The sequence below is a fragment of the Nanorana parkeri genome, unplaced genomic scaffold, assembly GCF_000935625.1.
Source record: "Nanorana parkeri isolate BGI_ZX_2015 unplaced genomic scaffold, ASM93562v1 scaffold159, whole genome shotgun sequence".
Taxonomy (NCBI): domain Eukaryota; kingdom Metazoa; phylum Chordata; class Amphibia; order Anura; family Dicroglossidae; genus Nanorana; species Nanorana parkeri.
Window position 1 is genome coordinate 592,002 of NW_017306427.1, and position 18,100 is coordinate 610,101.

At 45.3% G+C, this 18,100-nt stretch overlaps 1 protein-coding gene across 1 annotated transcript in view; it reads left to right on the forward strand.

Annotated features, from left to right (window-relative positions):
• The window catches only part of MAP3K2 (mitogen-activated protein kinase kinase kinase 2), a 41,097-nt gene extending 23,003 nt beyond the window's left edge, over positions 1 to 18,094 (forward strand). The window contains exons 6-17 of the mRNA XM_018554451.1: positions 2,853 to 2,966; positions 4,198 to 4,297; positions 5,466 to 5,590; positions 5,671 to 5,750; positions 5,861 to 5,928; positions 10,424 to 10,516; positions 11,747 to 11,953; positions 12,945 to 13,093; positions 14,111 to 14,242; positions 15,344 to 15,473; positions 15,646 to 15,823; positions 17,863 to 18,094. Coding sequence (XP_018409953.1) covers positions 2,853 to 2,966; positions 4,198 to 4,297; positions 5,466 to 5,590; positions 5,671 to 5,750; positions 5,861 to 5,928; positions 10,424 to 10,516; positions 11,747 to 11,953; positions 12,945 to 13,093; positions 14,111 to 14,242; positions 15,344 to 15,473; positions 15,646 to 15,823; positions 17,863 to 18,088 — 1,602 coding nt within the window. The 3' untranslated portion in view covers positions 18,089 to 18,094. The remainder of the gene's footprint in view (positions 1 to 2,852; positions 2,967 to 4,197; positions 4,298 to 5,465; positions 5,591 to 5,670; positions 5,751 to 5,860; positions 5,929 to 10,423; positions 10,517 to 11,746; positions 11,954 to 12,944; positions 13,094 to 14,110; positions 14,243 to 15,343; positions 15,474 to 15,645; positions 15,824 to 17,862) is intronic.
• The last annotated feature ends 6 nt before the right edge of the window (positions 18,095 to 18,100 follow it).

Sequence of the window (18,100 nt, forward strand, 5' to 3'; positions counted from 1 at the left end):
CTCTTTTTCTAGTTAAGCTGTTGGCCAGAACTACAGAGGAAAAAAGTTTGGGATGCTAATTTCTTATAATTGCAAAATGAGCCAAGCGTGTATCCTGGCAGTGGGAAAAGCAAGAATTCTGGTGTACATCACTAACAGGAGGAAGGAGGTCCTGATTCCTCTATATAGATCTATAGTTGTCACTGGAGGGATCTCCAAACAGGAAGAAGGAGGTCCGGATTCCTCTATATAGATCTATAGTTGTCACTGGAGGGATCTCCAAACAGGAAGAAGGAGGTCCGGATTCCTCTATATAGATCTATAGTTGTCACTGGAGGGATCTCCAGCAGGAGGAAGGAGGTCCTGATTCCTCTATATAGATCTATAGTTGTCACTGGAGGGATCTCCAGCAGGAGGAAGGAGGTCCTGATTCCTCTATATCAGGGATGTCCAAACTCCGGCCCTCCAGCTGTGGTGAAACTACAAATCCCATGAAGCATCTCTCTCCGGGGTCATATCTGTGGCTGTGAGAATCTTGCAAAGCCTCATGGGATTCGTAGTTCCACCACAGCTGGAAGGCCGCAGTTTGGACATCCCTGCTCTATATACCGGTAGATCTTTAGTTATCACTAGAGGGATCTCCAGCAGGGGTAAGGAGGTCCCAATTCCCCTATATATCACTAACTGGATCTCCAAAAGAAAGTAGGAGGTCCAGAACACTTTGATTTGTTGAACATGCTCTAATATGTTTTCTGTGGCAATCAGATGGGAGTAATGCTCATTCTGTGCCCACCCCCCCTCAATCAATTACACCTTTGACATCACAGGGAGAAGTGACCCATAACATCTCTTGCTAAAATCGAACATTTTAAAAATGTGGTATGTAGTACCTCTCCTGCTGCCCGAGCTGCTGACCACACCATTATTGTAAAGAAGAATCTAGAAGAAGAATCTCCCAAATCCAACATTTTCAGAGAAATTCCTAGTCCCCCCCTCCCGTGCTCTTTGGTTCCCCCCACCAGCCCCTACATCACTCCTGAAACTGTAGGGAGAAAGCACAGCAGGAATCCGGCACTCCAGGATTCACGAGATTCTTCAAGGGACTATTTCCCTGCAGTAGATAAATCATTGGTGGGCAGCAGGCAAGGGGCGTACTAAAGCCTTGTTTTTTTATCACAAATACATCATTATGGACTATTACGTCCACTACAGTCCATAAAATCATACTTTTTGATCTCGGTTGCATCCTCCTGCTTCCTCTGCACCGTATCCCTGAACTTCCAGTTTGGGAGTGCACACTCGTAACATCATCATCACCATTCTCCTGATTACCCTGCTCAGGACTACATGTCTCATCATTCATTGCACTGGTGCACACGCCATTCTTCCATTTATAACATTTAACCTCTTGCCGTCCGCCCGTAGTAAAAAAACGGCAATTTTTTTCTGCTCGCGCGCGCCCCCTGGCGGGCACGCACGGGCAGAAAAGACCCGACCTTTAAACACACCCGTTACCGGGTGTTTGACATATAGGCGATCAGCGGGTCCATAGCCTGCCGATCGCCTATATGTGCTCGTTCGCGGCACACCCCCACGCCACAAACCCCGCATCAGCTCCTTGCTGATCTCCGTCCGGGCTGTGAATGCAGACCGCGGATGTCAACTGGTTAAAGAGTTTCGAAACCCTCCGGTGTTTTTGCATATATCTAGTGCTAGCAAAAAGAAAAAAAAATGCTTTAAAAGCGGTTTAAACTTACCCCAACGTTCCCCGCGCGCTCCCGTCCGAAAATCCAAAACTGCTCTGGTGGCCGCAAAGCATCTTGGGGCATGCGCAGTTCGGATTTTTGGGCGGGAGACGAGAGTGACGCAAGTTAAGTCTATGGACGCGTGCACCCGCATGCAGACACCGTGGGACAGGAAGTGCCAGCAAGCAGAGAGGAGTCAGCGCTGGATCGGAGAGCTGCCGCAGCGCTGGAGAGAAGGCTGAAAATGACAGGAAAGAAGAGGGAGATCGGATTAAGAGACATAATTTAAGGTAAGTGTTTTACTTAACATTGGGGGGAGGGGGGAAAAAAAATTTGATTTTAATATCACTTTAACTGACATGAGGATGCTGCCTCCACCGACACACACAGGCAGCCCGAGAGCACGACACACACACCCCCTTCAAGGGAAATGATTGACAGCCACTCTGGAGGCATCGCTGTCAATCACTCCTCTTAGAGTAGGCACACGCGTGTTTCCAGTGTGTAGTTCTCTCGTGTTGCCAGTGCGTGTCTGAGCAGGCACCATCATTACGTTGGCCTGTAATCTCCTGAGAGCATGCACACATGGGTGGCTACAGCAGACCTCTAAAGGATTGATGTAAGGCAATGTACCCCTCCCTTTTAGATTGTAAGCCCTCAGGAGCAGGGCCCTCCTTACCATCTTGTCTTAAATTGTATTGTGACTGTAATGTCTTCCTTATATTGTAAAGCGCTGCGCAAACTATTGGCGCTATATAAATCCTGTATAATAATAATGTAGCCACCTGCAAGCAGGAAAATTGGAAGCAGCAATCAGGGGATCAGCCTAAACTTGGAGAAAGGAAAGCCTTGCAGATGGAGAAAGCAGCATTCCATTTTAGTGGTAACATCTTTATTAGAGAGAGAAAAAGAAATTAAAACACCCTTTCAGGGGCAATATATTTAAACTTTAAAGGACAGATACACTTTATACTACCACATGTGTTTGAAGTTCTGGACACCCCGTAGTTTATCCAGAGTAAAGGTCATTGTTTTTTTAAATCACACGCCAGTTATGTGTAACCCGTGTAGATGAAAACAGATCTAATATAATTCAGAGTGACTGATGGTTGGTCTTTGTTTCGGCAGCTGGTGATCCCATTGAAGACACAAGATGATTTGGACAAAGCTGTTGCATTGCTGGACAGAAGCACTCATATGAAGAGCCTTAAAATTCTGCTGGTCTCCCATGTACACATCCAGGTATGACTCTGGATCCAGGATTCTTCTCCATTACTAATTTGTAGATTTCATTCTTACTTTTTAACAGCTTTTTATGAGAGTTTAGTAGTATAAACCTTCTCTCCTACATACAGGCAATGGATCAACCAAATGAGTGTATATTTTATATACAAGGCATTCTGTGATTGGAGAAGAGATGTCATATCCCCGCCCCTTTCTCTCCCCCCAATGACAAAATGTATTTTTCTTTAAAAAAAAGCGAGACCTTGAAGTCAATGGCACCGCAGCCACGCCCCCCGCCCGCAATGCAATCGGACGTGTGGCAAGTTATTGGCTGCGTTCCGGTCCAGTTCGAACGCAAAAAATGCTGCATCCTTGACTTCAATGCACCGTCACAACCACCTCCTGCACCAGAACAAAGGGGGAAGTTAACTGTTCGTTTCAGCAGCTACCACTTTGGAACGCACCGTAGTTGGTGCAAACTGGCGCTCAAACCTGTGATAATAAATAGTGACCTCCGAGATGTTCTTTTAGTTAGCTTCCAGGAGTGTGTCAGGGGATTTCTGAACCTGGCACCTGTAGCTGCTCCCCCTCCCAGCCCTGACGCTGTTAGTTGTCAGGGAAGGCTGTGCACTGTCCTGTCGCAGCAGTCTGGTCATGTGATTGGTTCATTTGACTGCATTGCCCCCGATGTACACTACAGTGTTGTGTGCAGGGGTGCTGCAGACTGGGCAAGGCTTTCTCCCACAGGTGATGATATCAGACAGGTATGCGCTGTTTCCAGGCCTTTACATTTGGGTCACCTCACCTGTAGACTGGGTGCCAATACTGAGATGTCATGTGTTTTACCCAACAATTGGGGTCTATGAGTAATCCCACTTTTGGGTGAAATGCGTCAGGGGAGGAGGTCCCAGACAGGGCTTCATGTCTATTTGTCTCGACTTATAAAGCTATTCATGTTGGATTTGCCTTCAGCCCTTTTTTGGGCCTATTTACAGTTGTAATTGTCAGGGCCGGGAGGGGAAGATGCTACTGTAGTGTCAGAAGTTTTGGGAGAACAAATTGAAGAAAGGGGGCTTTGCTAATTGCTTAGCACTTACAATAACTGGGTAGGTTTAACCTGCTGTGTACAGAGTCGTCCCTTTAACAATTCTCTTTGCCATTGCTAAATTCCTGTGTATTAGATGTGTGTTGTACGGTAGTATAAGATGTCTGAGATTTTCCACTAGTGTTCCCGTTCTTTTTTATCTAGGCCCCCAGCCCATGTGACATGGAGCACATACCCTGCCTGGAGGATCTAGACAACACAGTATTTGGAGGAACTGAGAGGAAAGACAGGACTGCGGTTCTTGGTAGGTGCTATGTTTTATTGAATCGCCAAAAGAACATCCTTTGCCTCCTCTGTCATCTCATCTAGGGATAGGCAGCGTTTCAGTTGGGGGGGAGATGGCTGCAAGACGAAGAAAACGCGAAGTTCTAACCACTTACAAAGCCATCCACACATCTGCCCCAAGCTCATCTTGAAATGGCACCCAAACCATCCTCTTCACCCCTCCCAAGACCCCCTGCTCTCTTGCTCCCTCTTCACCCCTACCAAGAATATGGTGAGCAATAGGAGTCGGTGAGTGCGGCCAGATCTTATCTTTGAGCACGGTGGAGACTGGACAGCACTGATTCACTCGTTTATACATTCACGGACGTGGTGTTGATTATAAAAGTTGGAAGATATATCCTCACATATTTCAAGGACTTTATTGTATCAAGAAGTAATGGACTTCACATATGGTTATGTAGATTAAGAGGGAGTTGTACATCACTTGTGAGATTTAACACAGGATGTACACATTTTATGAGATGTACTAGCACATTTTATTTTTTTCTATGTTTATTATGGTTTATAGTGTCTAGACAATTAGACCTAGAGCTTTTTCTTACTATGGTCAGCACAGGCATTGTGCAACACAGGTGTTGTGTATGACACAAAATTGTTTATCACTTTGTGACTTATCACATTTCACACAATTTTTCTCACATTTTAGGAATATTTTTTGAGTTTGAAGCGCAGTGCTATTTTCTTTTTTCCTATTTTGGGTGTACACACCTATTAAGCACAGCTGCTCTTAGAGTGTTATTTTATTCCTTGCGCAGTTTTTTTTCTATCTAACATTGCTATATAAATCCTGTATAATAAGATAAAGATCACACTGCTGAGGTCCTATTTGTTTTTTCCCGTCATGTAAACTGCCTTAACATCTCCCCAATCCGCCCCCAGTGCTTGAAAACATGTTGGCTTGACCGCAGTGTGCAATACAATAAAACTTTGGGCTCACGTGGCAGAACCTTCCACTCTGTCCGGTTTCTGCTGGGGGGAGATAATGGATGTTAGGGTTATGTTAGGGTTAGGGTTATATTAGCTTTGTTTTAGAACATATCTGAAGATTTTATATACATGGCTCTAGTAAATGGAGGTGTTTGTATTTGTTTAGGAGTTCCTCCTTTTTTGATTTCTGCTTTTTATAGGTACCAGGGATAGGAGTTCTCCTCCGCCGGGATACATTCCAGACGAACTGCACCATGTTGTCCGAAATGGTTCGTTTACCAGCATCAACAGCGAAGGGGAGTTTATTCCAGAGAGCATGGACCAGGTACGCGTTGAACTTTTGTGTGATAAGTTCTAAGCCAGAGAAGAAGTTGATGGGTATATTTTTGATTTGATTGATTATAGATGCTGGATCCTTTATCCTTGAGCAGTCCTGAAAACTCTGGCTCTGGCAGCTGCCCGTCTCTTGATAGCCCTCTAGATGGGTAAGTGTTAATAAGTGGGGGGAATTTCTATTCTATAGGGAAGTGTTTGAGCTTTTAAAGGTATAGAGCAAACTGAATCCTCTCCTCCTCTTCTTTCTGGTTTCCTATAGAGAAAGCTACCACAAGTCCAGGATGCCCCGGGCTCAGAGCTACCCTGACAATTACCAGGAGTTCTCAGGTGAGGCTTTTTCCTGATATAGAGTCCCCTTGCACAGTCACTCGAATAGTTTTCACATGAGATAGTGGCAAGGAAAAGGTCAGGTTAATGTTTAGTGAAATGTTCTGCTTGTATTATGGTGTGTAATATTCATGTCATTATTGTGCCTACAATTAAAGCTAAACTCCGTCCTTCCCTTCATTCTTCTAGCTGACTTCCAACATCACCTTCAGTCTTGTATCTGACCACTGACCTTCCCTTCAGTCTTCTAGCTGACCACTGACCTTCCCTTCAGTCTTATATCTGACATTTGACCTTCCCTTCAGTCTTCTATCTGACCACTGACCCTCCTTTCAGTCTTCTATCTGACCTCCGTCCTTCCCTTCAGTCTTCTATCTGACCTCCGGCCTTCCCTTCAGTCTTCTATCTGACCTCCGGCCTTCCCTTCAGTCTTCTATCTGACCTCCGGCCTTCCCTTCAGTCTTCTATCTGACCTCCGGCCTTCCCTTCAGTCTTCTATCTGACCTCCGGCCTTCCCTTCAGTCTTCTATCTGACCTCCGGCCTTCCCTTCAGTCTTCTATCTGACCTCCGGCCTTCCCTTCAGTCTTCTATCTGACCTCCGGCCTTCCCTTCAGTCTTCTATCTGACCTCCGGCCTTCCCTTCAGTCTTCTATCTGACCTCCGGCCTTCCCTTCAGTCTTCTATCTGACCTCCGGCCTTCCCTTCAGTCTTCTATCTGACCTCCGGCCTTCCCTTCAGTCTTCTATCTGACCTCCGGCCTTCCCTTCAGTCTTCTATCTGACCTCCGGCCTTCCCTTCAGTCTTCTATCTGACCTCCGGCCTTCCCTTCAGTCTTCTATCTGACCTCCGGCCTTCCCTTCAGTCTTCTATCTGACCTCTGGCCTTTCCTTCAGTCTTGCACAGTTGTACCGGCTCCTCTCCTGGACTGAAATTGCTTCCTCTGATTTCATTACACAATGCGGGCCTCTCACAATGTGCAATAGAAGCTGCAGCAAGTCAGAGCACATCTATTTCCCTGCTGCACTACATCTTGCATTATATAACCCTTTCCTCCTCAGCCTGACTGTCCCTGGCCCACCTCTTCCATTCATTGGATTTCAGTTCTGCTCATTATGGAGGCTCGGCGTCACATGTGGGAGTTATCTAGGGAAGTCTACATGCAATTACAGCCTGCTTAGAAACACCCGTCCTTCCAAACTGACATCTACCTATCAGTGCACCTTGATGTTTCCATAACATTCCCCAACACCAGCCCCGGCATCAGGGCTGAGGGCCTTGTGAGGAAGCTTTGTACAGCACCCGGCTGGTCCTTCTCACCAGCCATGATGTGCCTGCATTGCATAGAGAACAGAGACCCTGATAATGTCAGTGGGTCTAAAATAAGGTATGCAATGAAAATTGAAAGGTTTTATTTAAACGTTTGTTTCATTTGCATGGGGGGGGGGGGGGGGGGGGGGTGCTTGTAGGGTTGGGGGTACCAGGGAAGGCAAAATATAACCAGATTACACGATAGCTTTCAGCTTTAGCCACACACAAAAAATAACACTAAAATGATGAGCGGTATTGTAGTTTTTTTTGTGGCTTCACAGGCACACGCAATTTTAAGGTTTGACATGTTTGGTATCAATTTACCCGACGTGACCTCGTCTTTTATATTGTACCTAAAAATTGGGTATTATATTTTGTTTCTGTGCATTAAATTTTTAGTGTTTTTTTTTTTATCCTACAAATACTAGTTTGATAAACATTTGCGCAAATACCGTGCAACATATTTTCTTTTTCTGCAGGACCTCTGCTTTCAGAAAATATAGAATTGTTTGGGGGCCTGAAGCTGTTTTCTAGCCAAAAATTCTGATTTTATCATGCGTATGTGTGTTGAAATTGCTCCAGTCAGCAAGTGGTTAAAAATTGTGTTCACATGATTATCTGTTTTCTCTTCCCCTCTCCCACATTACAACATGTTTCACTACTCTTTGCTCCTACTGATTATTACATGTTATCTGTCACAATGGTAATAAAGTATATCAGAGCAGATTCACTCACTTACCATTCATGTATGACCTTCTCCCATCTCTAAATTGTTTGTTATTTTTCACATTCAAAAAAAGGAACTTTATCGAACATACGAAGAATATACAAAGCGGAATAAGATAGCCAATGTTGAGCAATACATAGTACATGATGTAATCAGACATAATGTGTGACAAGATATAGAAACAAAGCAGCATTGAGGTAGTAGTATCACAGCAGTAAAACCAAATAAATAATACAAGAGGAGGGCATTGAATATGCTTTAGTACATTGTACAGATTGATGATGGGGGAAGAGAGGCGCAGAGTCACCCAACCTCACACGTTAAGCTATGCAAGGTTACAAGAGTAAAAACATCAGTTCTATATGTTATGATGCTTAGAAGGGCATCCTCTATGCACATAAATACAGGCAGTCCCCGAGTTACAAACATCCGACTTACATACGACCCCTACTTACAAAAAGAGGCTATTATTGTACAGCAGGGGTAGTTGTAATGCTACCATGTTTGTGTCGATGAGGAGTGCCTGCCTTTTTGGGTCTGGTTCGTAGTACTGTACATACATTACAGGAAGTTGGCCGTGCAGACAAGGGGTGCCCGCCTCTTCTTCCGGGTCACTGTGAGGTTTTTACTGCTGTCTGTATCCTCAGACAGGAAGTGAGAGGAAATCTACCCCTAGGAAGGGAAATTCACTCCTGTAAGCGTTATCATGGGAAAAAGTAGGGATGCACCGATATATCGGCCGCCGAAACATATCGGCCGAAAATTGCACTTTTGGCATAATGCCGAAGTGCCATTTTTTTGCCGATACGTCGGCGCATCTGTGATTTTATTTTCTCCCCGCTGGGTGCTGCTCTATGTCCCAGCGGGGAGAAGAGAAAGTGACAGCCGGCCGAGCGCTGCGGGGGAGAGCGCTGTGAGCGGCCGGCGTCTCCTCCCACACCGCTCTGCCGCCTATCACAGTGCGGCAGAGCGGTGTGGGGGCGGAGACGGCGCTGTCACAGGAGGCTGTGCTCTCCTCTCGCACCACTCGATCATCCTCCTGTGACAGCTGTCGGAGAGAAGAGCGGGTACACACACTCAGTGATCAGTGATCGCTAAGTGTGTGTACATAATTGAGGATATGGTATGATTTTATTTGGATTTTGTTTTGGTTTTAAAATTTCCATTTCAGTGCACCTCTAGGAAAAAGGTGTCTCCACTGAAGCTTCATCACCAATCCTTGTTTCCACCACAACCCCAAATTTTTTAAATCCAATTGTCACAGGGACAGAAAGTGAGGTGAAATCTTCTGAACAGGGGCACACACAGCAAAGCAAACATTACAAGGGGTTAACCCTTCCCTATGCTATCCAAAATTAAAATTTGGGGGCTGGAGTTACTTAAAAAATGTACCTGTTCCAACTTGCATACAAATTCAACTTAAGAACAAACCTACAGTCCCTATCTAGTAACCCGGGGACTGCCTGTATGCTTTTTTTATACTGTAAGGTCAAATTTACATGTGCAAACCAGGCGGAATACGTAGGTGGTACAGCTTGGATCAAGGTTTTTGCATTCTTGTTTCCTCGCACTTAAAGTTTAAATATGTGTGTGTATGTATATGTGTATATATGTGTGTGTGTGTGTGTGTGTATGTGTGTGTATATATATATATGTACGACAGACCGTAGCTTCTGTCACAGCTTCTGTGACAGAAGATGCAGTTAGTGACTGCTGAGACAGGTGGCACTGTGATCACAGCGCCACGTTCTCAGTGATCACACAGAGCAGACGAAGAACGTCCGTTCTTCGTCTGCTCTATGGTGATCTCGATCGCCGCCGCTGCTCGATTTTATTACAAGTGATCTCATTAGATCACTAGTATTAAACGAGCAGTGGCTCCTACTGTACATTTAGCTCTGCTTTAGTAGGGCTAAATGTACAAAAAACGACTCGCCCGGAGCCCAAAACTGCATGTCTCGGGCGTCGGGATCGCTCCATAAGACGCAGACACATTTTCCCCCTCCTTTTGGGGGGAAAAAAAGTGTGTCTTATGGAGCGAAAAATACGGTAAATCTGAAAAAATACCTTAAAGTCAATGCTTTGGGTTTAGAGAGATTGGGGAACCCATTTTGTCATGAAGAAACCTCACCACCGGAGTCCAGCAGAATCTGCGGACAACTCCAAAGTGTAAAAATAAAAAAAGGCCTGAAACCATAGAGCACATGGGACATAAAGAACTATAGTTGGGGCGAAATTTAGAAAGCCGAATAGGCGTCAGGTCAGATCGATGAATCATTTTAAGTTCACCAAGTCTATGGGACAATTTAGGAGAAAGGAATTCACGGGCCCCCAGAGCCTCGTCCCAGTCTTAGCCCTCAGATTCTCCCATCTCGTTCCCATCTTGCTTTAGGATAATATCTTATCTTAATTCTGTCCGTTTCTATGATTTTACATTTGTTTTGTTTGTGCCTCTCTAGAATATGACATTCCAGTGTTTGAAAAATTCGGGAAAGGTGGCACTTACCCACGGAGGTACCACGTATCTTATCTTCACCAGGATTACAGTGATGGTGAGAAAGCGGAGCTCTGTGAATGTGTTCTTAGGGCACAAGTATCCAGCTTGGAAACTTCAGAATGTTTTAGGCTTTTAAAAAAAAATTTTTGGTGTTATTTCCCCATTCCTAGCACTGTCACATGGAGTGAGTCGCATGATCCTCTATGCTAGGAGGTGAGAGCTTGGGACAAAGGAAAGGTACATATACTGTATATGTCTGGGGATGTGTGGACAGTTAAGCTGAATTACCTCCCACTTTGGATTCCTAGCTCCCCCTCCTGGCTCTGTTGGAAAGAATGCACCGATCCTGCTGTACCAGGTAGAGGAACTTTTGCAGGCATCGCACCTCACATTGTATGGGGGGAAATGGGAACTACATTTCCTATGACTCAATGGAAATTCTTGACGTGGTGGGCATGTATGTGGACGGAGCTCAGGGTTGTTGTCTCTGAGTATGAGAGACATGCAATGCTGTCCTAATGTGAGCGGCCTTTATCATGTTTGCCAGTCATTGACTGTGAGGAAGTACATGGTACTCGCCCACAGAAAGAGGGGTGACGTCACTGCTCTCCTTCCATATACCACAGAGGAGGAAACGCGACCAGGAGCCACTTCTCCATAGGTAAAAAATGTCAGCGTTCAGTCACAAAACAGAAGCTGCACCAATGAGGAAGAAGAGATGTTTATGAAAGCAGAAGTATTCATAAACTGGACTTTAGAAGGAAATGAAGATTGTTTCAAGGGAAGCTGTTTGTATATTTAAGTTTGGCTTAAAAAAAATAACCAAAGTTTAAGACTTCGCACACCTCTTTGTTCTGGTGCGCCTGGAATGTATTAAAATCTGAAGGAAAAAACAACGTACAGCGCTCTTGGGCAATTTATGGATGTGATGTGGTATGCAGCCCTACAGAACAGGAGGACGTACCTGTGGTAAATACAACTAAAAAACATAAGAGGGCGCAATGACCTGGGTGTGTATGTATAATGATAATAATGACACTTACATTGGCGTTGGAAGGCTGGAGGAAACTTCTGGTGGGGATCGAGGTGCTCGAGGGAAGAGCCTTCAGTGGGTGAGCAGCTTAAAATCTGAAGACATGTTTGAAAGTTCACACCAAAGGACCCTGGGAGCGGCTTTGTTCAGCCTTTGATATAACTATAGTCTGCTTTCTTCATAGGATGCATACAGATGTCACACCATGTGGGCTTTGTATGAACAATGATGACAGTACTCTCTACTTTCCAGGCAGGAAAACCTTCCCAAGGGCCAGAAGAACCCAAGGGACCAACTTCCGTTCCCCGGTCAGCTTTAGCCCCACAGATCACTCCCTGAGCACCAGCAGCGGAAGCAGCGTCTTCACACCGGAATACGAGGACAACCGGCTGAGGAGACGAGGAAGCGACATTGACAATCCAACCCTGTCCGTGATGGATATAAGCCCACCCAGTCGATGTAAGTTCACTATCGGGTTTTTCACCTCCTTTGTACTTCTCTAATATTGTAATAGTGGAATTGTTTCATAAAGATTATCAGGTCTGTAAACATTGACTATTTATTAGCGATGCACCGATACATGTCGGCCGCCGAAACATATCGGCCGAAAATAGCACTTTTAGCTAAATGCCGAAAGTGCCATTTTCCTGCCAATATGTCGGCGCATCCCAGGTTTCTTTCCTCCCCGCTGAGAAGAGAAAGTGACAGCCGGCCAAGCGCTGCGGGAGGAGAGCGCCGTGAGCGGCCGGTGTCTCCTCCCACAATGCTCGGCCGCCTATCACAGTGTGGCAGAGCGGTGTGGGGGTGGAGACAGCGCTGTCGCAGGAGGCTGAGCTCTCCTTCCTACACCGCTCACTCAGCCTCCTGTGACAGCGTGTGTCAGAGAGGAGAGCGGGTACAAGCAGTCAGTAAACGCTGAGTGTTTGTAGATAATTGAGGACATGGTATGTTGACTATAGCCTCAATTATGAATGAATGTGAAGTGATCTACATCCCCTCCTGTTCATTCATAGTTGTAGTTATAGTAAACATACCATGTTATCAATTTATCAATGAACAGGAACACTCAGTTTAGAGGATTCCTGTTCATTGATAACAGGGGACACAGAAAAAGAGATTGAAGACTCTGTGTTCTCAATCTCTTTTTCTATTTTAAAAGGGAAATATCAGGGTTCTGTTTAGACCCCTAATATTTCCCCAAAGCCCCTAAAAGTAAAGCAAAAAATCAAAATATTTAATAAAAATGAATTAATAAATATAAATAAATATAAAAAAAATTAAAGAGTTTATAAAAAATAAATACAAATAAAATATTTTAAAAATGTGAAAAAATAATATACATTTTCGGTTTCGGCCTGACAATTTTTTTTTTAATTTTGGTTTAGTTTCGGTTTTAAAATTTCTTTTTCGGTGCACCTTTTACTATTTATATATCATGCTTTATTTTTAGCACCACGTGCGCCATCAAACTGGAGGCTCGGAAAACTTCTAGGACAGGGGGCGTTTGGCAGGGTGTACCTGTGCTATGACGCAGATACTGGCAGAGAACTGGCGGTGAAACAAGTCCAGTTCGATCCCGACAGTCCAGAGACGAGTAAGGTAAGGTACTGATCTGCAGTCAGCCCTCGGGGGTCTTCTATACCAGACAGAATGCTTGGTAACAGACTAGTAAAGCTTTCAACAGCTTTACCATAATCCATTAAAATGGACCTTTACCCCCTTTCACTAGACATCACATCAGCACGCAGCTCTGCATGCTGATATGAAATCCTCTTACGTTCATTAGTTCGTTTTTTCCTATGCACAGTGCATGGGCTGCCTCTTGGGAGTCAAGACAGCAGTATTGCTTTTGCTTTAGAGAGAAATCAATGTGTGCATGTGGAGACGGACAGAAAGAGGCTGGGGGTAGGCTGAGTTCTGTAGTCCTGGAGGCGAGAACTCAGAACGTTGCTTAGGATTTTACTGCAGCAGAGCCAACAATTGGAAGTTAGGATTTACTTAAAGGAGAACTATGAGGTGAGTGCTTTCCACTCAAGCTCATAGTTAGAGCTGACCTGTGACAAAGAAGCTGTCAACGAAGTCAACGAACAAATACCGTCGCACGCTCACTTCCCGATCATGTCCCTGCATAGAGCGGTGACTATTAGTCACCGCTCCCCGCAGGGATTCCCCTCTCCAATTCTCCAGTGCTGAGTGGAGGAACGGACAGGAGAGGGGGCGGGCCCAGCTGGCTCTGCCTCCAGATAGGCAGAGACAGCTGTCACTCATGCAGCTGGGTGGGTCCAGACAGTATTGTCGGGATCCGTCCCGCCTGCGGCGCTCTCAGTATATCGTGGGCAATAGCCTGCTATATACTGAGCTTTTGGTCACAGGAGGAGGTTAGTATATGTCCTCCCGTAACCCTAAAGAGAACTATGGGAAAAAACACTTACCCCATAGTTCTCTTTTAATTTCTGGCCGGATCTGCAGGTATATATTTCTGTACTTGCAGGGTAAAATATGGACAAGTGTGTGTATTTCAGAGGTGTACAGATTTCTTTTTGTTTTTGTTTTTTGTTGCTCAAACATGCACTTAAACAAAGTTCTAATCTTTTAATGTGTCTGTGTGTTTTTTAGGAGGTGAACGCTCTGGAGTGTGAGATTCAGTTGCTGAAAAATCTTCTGCATGAGCGCATTGTACAATATTATGGCTGCTTAAGGGACTGCCAGGAGAGGACGCTTTCCATATTCATGGAATATATGCCAGGGGTAAGCCTGTAGGGCAATTTGTAATATTTTGCACAGTTGTTGCTTTCTGCCATGACAACTTGAATAAGCACTTTCTATCAATAGATCGTGATTAACTCTGTGGATTCTCCGGTCCAAAAGCATAATATAAAGAGGCGAGAACTCAGAACGTTGCTTAGGATTTTACTGCAGCAGAGCCAACAATTGGAAGTTAGGATTTACTTAAAGGAGAACTATGAGGTGAGTGCTTTCCACTCAAGCTCATAGTTAGAGCTGACCTGTGACAAAGAAGCTGTCAACGAAGTCAACGAACAAATACCGTCGCACGCTCACTTCCCGATCATGTCCCTGCATAGAGCGGTGACTATTAGTCACCGCTCCCCGCAGGGATTCCCCTCTCCAATTCTCCAGTGCTGAGTGGAGGAACGGACAGGAGAGGGGGCGGGCCCAGCTGGCTCTGCCTCCAGATAGGCAGAGACAGCTGTCACTCATGCAGCTGGGTGGGTCCAGACAGTATTGTCGGGATCCGTCCCGCCTGCGGCGCTCTCAGTATATCGTGGGCAATAGCCTGCTATATACTGAGCTTTTGGTCACAGGAGGAGGTTAGTATATGTCCTCCCGTAACCCTAAAGAGAACTATGGGAAAAAACACTTACCCCATAGTTCTCTTTTAATTTCTGGCCGGATCTGCAGGTATATATTTCTGTACTTGCAGGGTAAAATATGGACAAGTGTGTGTATTTCAGAGGTGTACAGATTTCTTTTTGTTTTTGTTTTTTGTTGCTCAAACATGCACTTAAACAAAGTTCTAATCTTTTAATGTGTCTGTGTGTTTTTTAGGAGGTGAACGCTCTGGAGTGTGAGATTCAGTTGCTGAAAAATCTTCTGCATGAGCGCATTGTACAATATTATGGCTGCTTAAGGGACTGCCAGGAGAGGACGCTTTCCATATTCATGGAATATATGCCAGGGGTAAGCCTGTAGGGCAATTTGTAATATTTTGCACAGTTGTTGCTTTCTGCCATGACAACTTGAATAAGCACTTTCTATCAATAGATCGTGATTAACTCTGTGGATTCTCCGGTCCAAAAGCATAATATAAATGTCTTCTTTGCTATGTAGGGATCAATAAAGGACCAACTTAAGGCCTATGGAGCACTAACAGAATTTGTGACCCGGAAATACACCCGCCAGATTCTGGAGGGGGTGCACTATTTGCACAGTAATATGATTGTACATCGAGACATCAAAGGTGGGTCTGGCCTGTGGTAAAAGCTGACTGTGCGTAAGTTGTTAGTTTTTTTTTTTGTAGGGGGGCAAAATCTCCCAAATGATTACAGTTACGTTCAAGGTCACCACATAAGCAGTGCTCATCCTTGGAGGGACTGTATTACAGTTTAATTGTACTGTGTTCCGTTTGCCAGGAGCGAACATTCTGCGAGACTCTTCAGGCAATGTAAAGTTGGGAGACTTCGGAGCCAGCAAACGTCTACAGACTATCTGCCTCTCTGGTACAGGTATGAAGTCCGTCACCGGCACCCCCTACTGGATGAGTCCAGAAGTGATCAGTGGGGAAGGGTATGGGCGGAAGGCAGACATCTGGTAAGTAGTGCACTGAGCAGTTATTTTGTTTCATTAGTTTCACTTGGCTTTACAAGTAAAGAATGAAAAACATATGTAAGTGTGATAGATGGAAATGTATTTACCCCTTGGAATCGAAGTGTCATTAAATCCGGTGCCAGTTTTCAGTTTCAGTGGTGACAGGTGAAAGATCCGACTATTGCGTAATAGCAGGATGTCCGGCTCATTCTAGTATCAGGTAGATGGTGTGTGCTTTTCTGACACACATACACTACATCACTTCTGTTGAAGCACAGACTACTGAATGTATTTAAAGATCGTTAAAGCCTTGTGTTTTTTTGCATATATCTACTTCTAGCAAGCAGTTGATATATGCAAAAACATTTTTTTTTAAACAACCAAATATGATTAAACTTACCTGTGTCTCCACTAGGGCTGCAACAACTAATCGACATAATCGATTATAATCGATTATTGAAAAAGTAAGGATCATGGGTCGGGCGCATGCGCAGTTCAGATCTTCAGCCGGGAGAAGAGGACACGGTAAGTGAATGCAGGCAGCCCGGCAGCGTGCACCCGCACAGACTCCGTGGGAGAGGAAGACGCAGCAGTCAGCATCGGATCAGAGACCCGCACCAGCGCTGGAGGGACTCGAAAACTACAGGAAAGAAGATGATCGGATCAAGAGGCATCATTTGAGTTAAGTCCTGGAAGCGGCATGGGGGGACCTTGGAAATACATGTTTGTTCTAGATACGGAGGAGCGTATGAGCTTCTGTCCCAGGATGCAGTGCTCAGGGCTTGAGAGGCCAGTTGTCTGGACCAAACACTGTCACATGGGCAATGAGAGAGCTTAGAGAGATTAGACTCCATGCTCTGAAAGGGTAGGGAAGAGGTTAAGTATCAGTGGGAGGGGGTGTGGCTACAAAAATCTGATTTATTTGCTCTGAGTTTGTAAAGTAACCGGTTCCTTTTAGATAGATCTGGGGCTTGCAGAGCATTCATGGGGCTCTTGCAGTGTTTACCCCTAGGTTGATATAGAGGCGTGGACCTGGAGGAAGTTTGGCTGGACAAAAATTGTGGGTCGCTGGTCTGCTCCGGGTGCGTTCCCATGAGTCCTTGTGCCACGGTGGCAGATCGGGATTGCAGCATTTGCCTTTGATCGATCCTGTCAGTTGAATTGGCTTTGCAGCCTATTCTAAGAGCCTGTTCACACGACGTCCGTTTTGTGTGCTGACCGGCTCCGTACGCTGCTGCACTCAAAATGCATCCCAATGTATCCCTATGTGTTTTATGGGCTCCAGTTCTCACGTGCGCAGTCTGTTCAGCTTACGACAGAAAAAATACTGCATGTCACATTTTGTCAGGTCAGGAAACGCAAACGCGTCCAAAACGCACTGCACTGCAGCTAACATGCTAACTCCAGCGCTGTTGAACGCATCAGGGCCTGTTCACATGAGATCAGGTCCTGATCAGCAGACGTGGAGCTGCTGATGCAGTGCGTTTTGGCCACGTTTTTGATGCGTTCCAGCAAAAAAAAAACAACATTTTTTTTTGCTGGAGTGGGGCTGTTAGTATGTTAGCTGCAGCGCAGTGCGTTTTTGACACGTTTGCGTATCCGGACCGTTTTCGGACCTGACAAAATGTGACGTGCAGTATTTTTTCTGTCGTAAGCTGAACGGACTGCGCACGTGAGAACTGGAGCCCATAAAACACATAGGGATACATTGGGATGCATTTTGAGTGCAGCAGCGTACGGAGCCGGTCAGCACACAAAACGGACGTCGTGTGAACAGGCCCTAAATTAAATAACCGTATTCTCCATTCAGAAGCACACTGCCATGCAGGTGGGGGCGTGGTATGGATGGAATATGCAACCATGTTTTATGTTACACCTTCGATAGGAGTGTAACATGAAACATGATCCAAAAGTTGGACTCAGCCTTTAAAAATTGACCGTAAAGAATGAAATGCCTTTTATTGAATGGTAACACGTATGTCTCTCTTTGCCTTTAGCTGTGTGAACGGTTTTAATGTCTTTGTTTCCCTTCCGTCTGCCAGGAGCGTGGGCTGTACAGTCGTAGAAATGCTGACCGAGAAACCGCCCTGGGCTGAGTTTGAGGCCATGGCCGCCATCTTTAAAATCGCCACCCAGACCACCAACCCGCAGCTGCCAGCACATGTGTCCGACCATACTCGGGACTTCATCAAAAGGATTTTTGTAGAGGCCAAATTGAGGCCGTCGTCTGAAGAACTGCTAAGGCACACTTTTGCCCAGTGTCACTAGTGACTTCCCCCC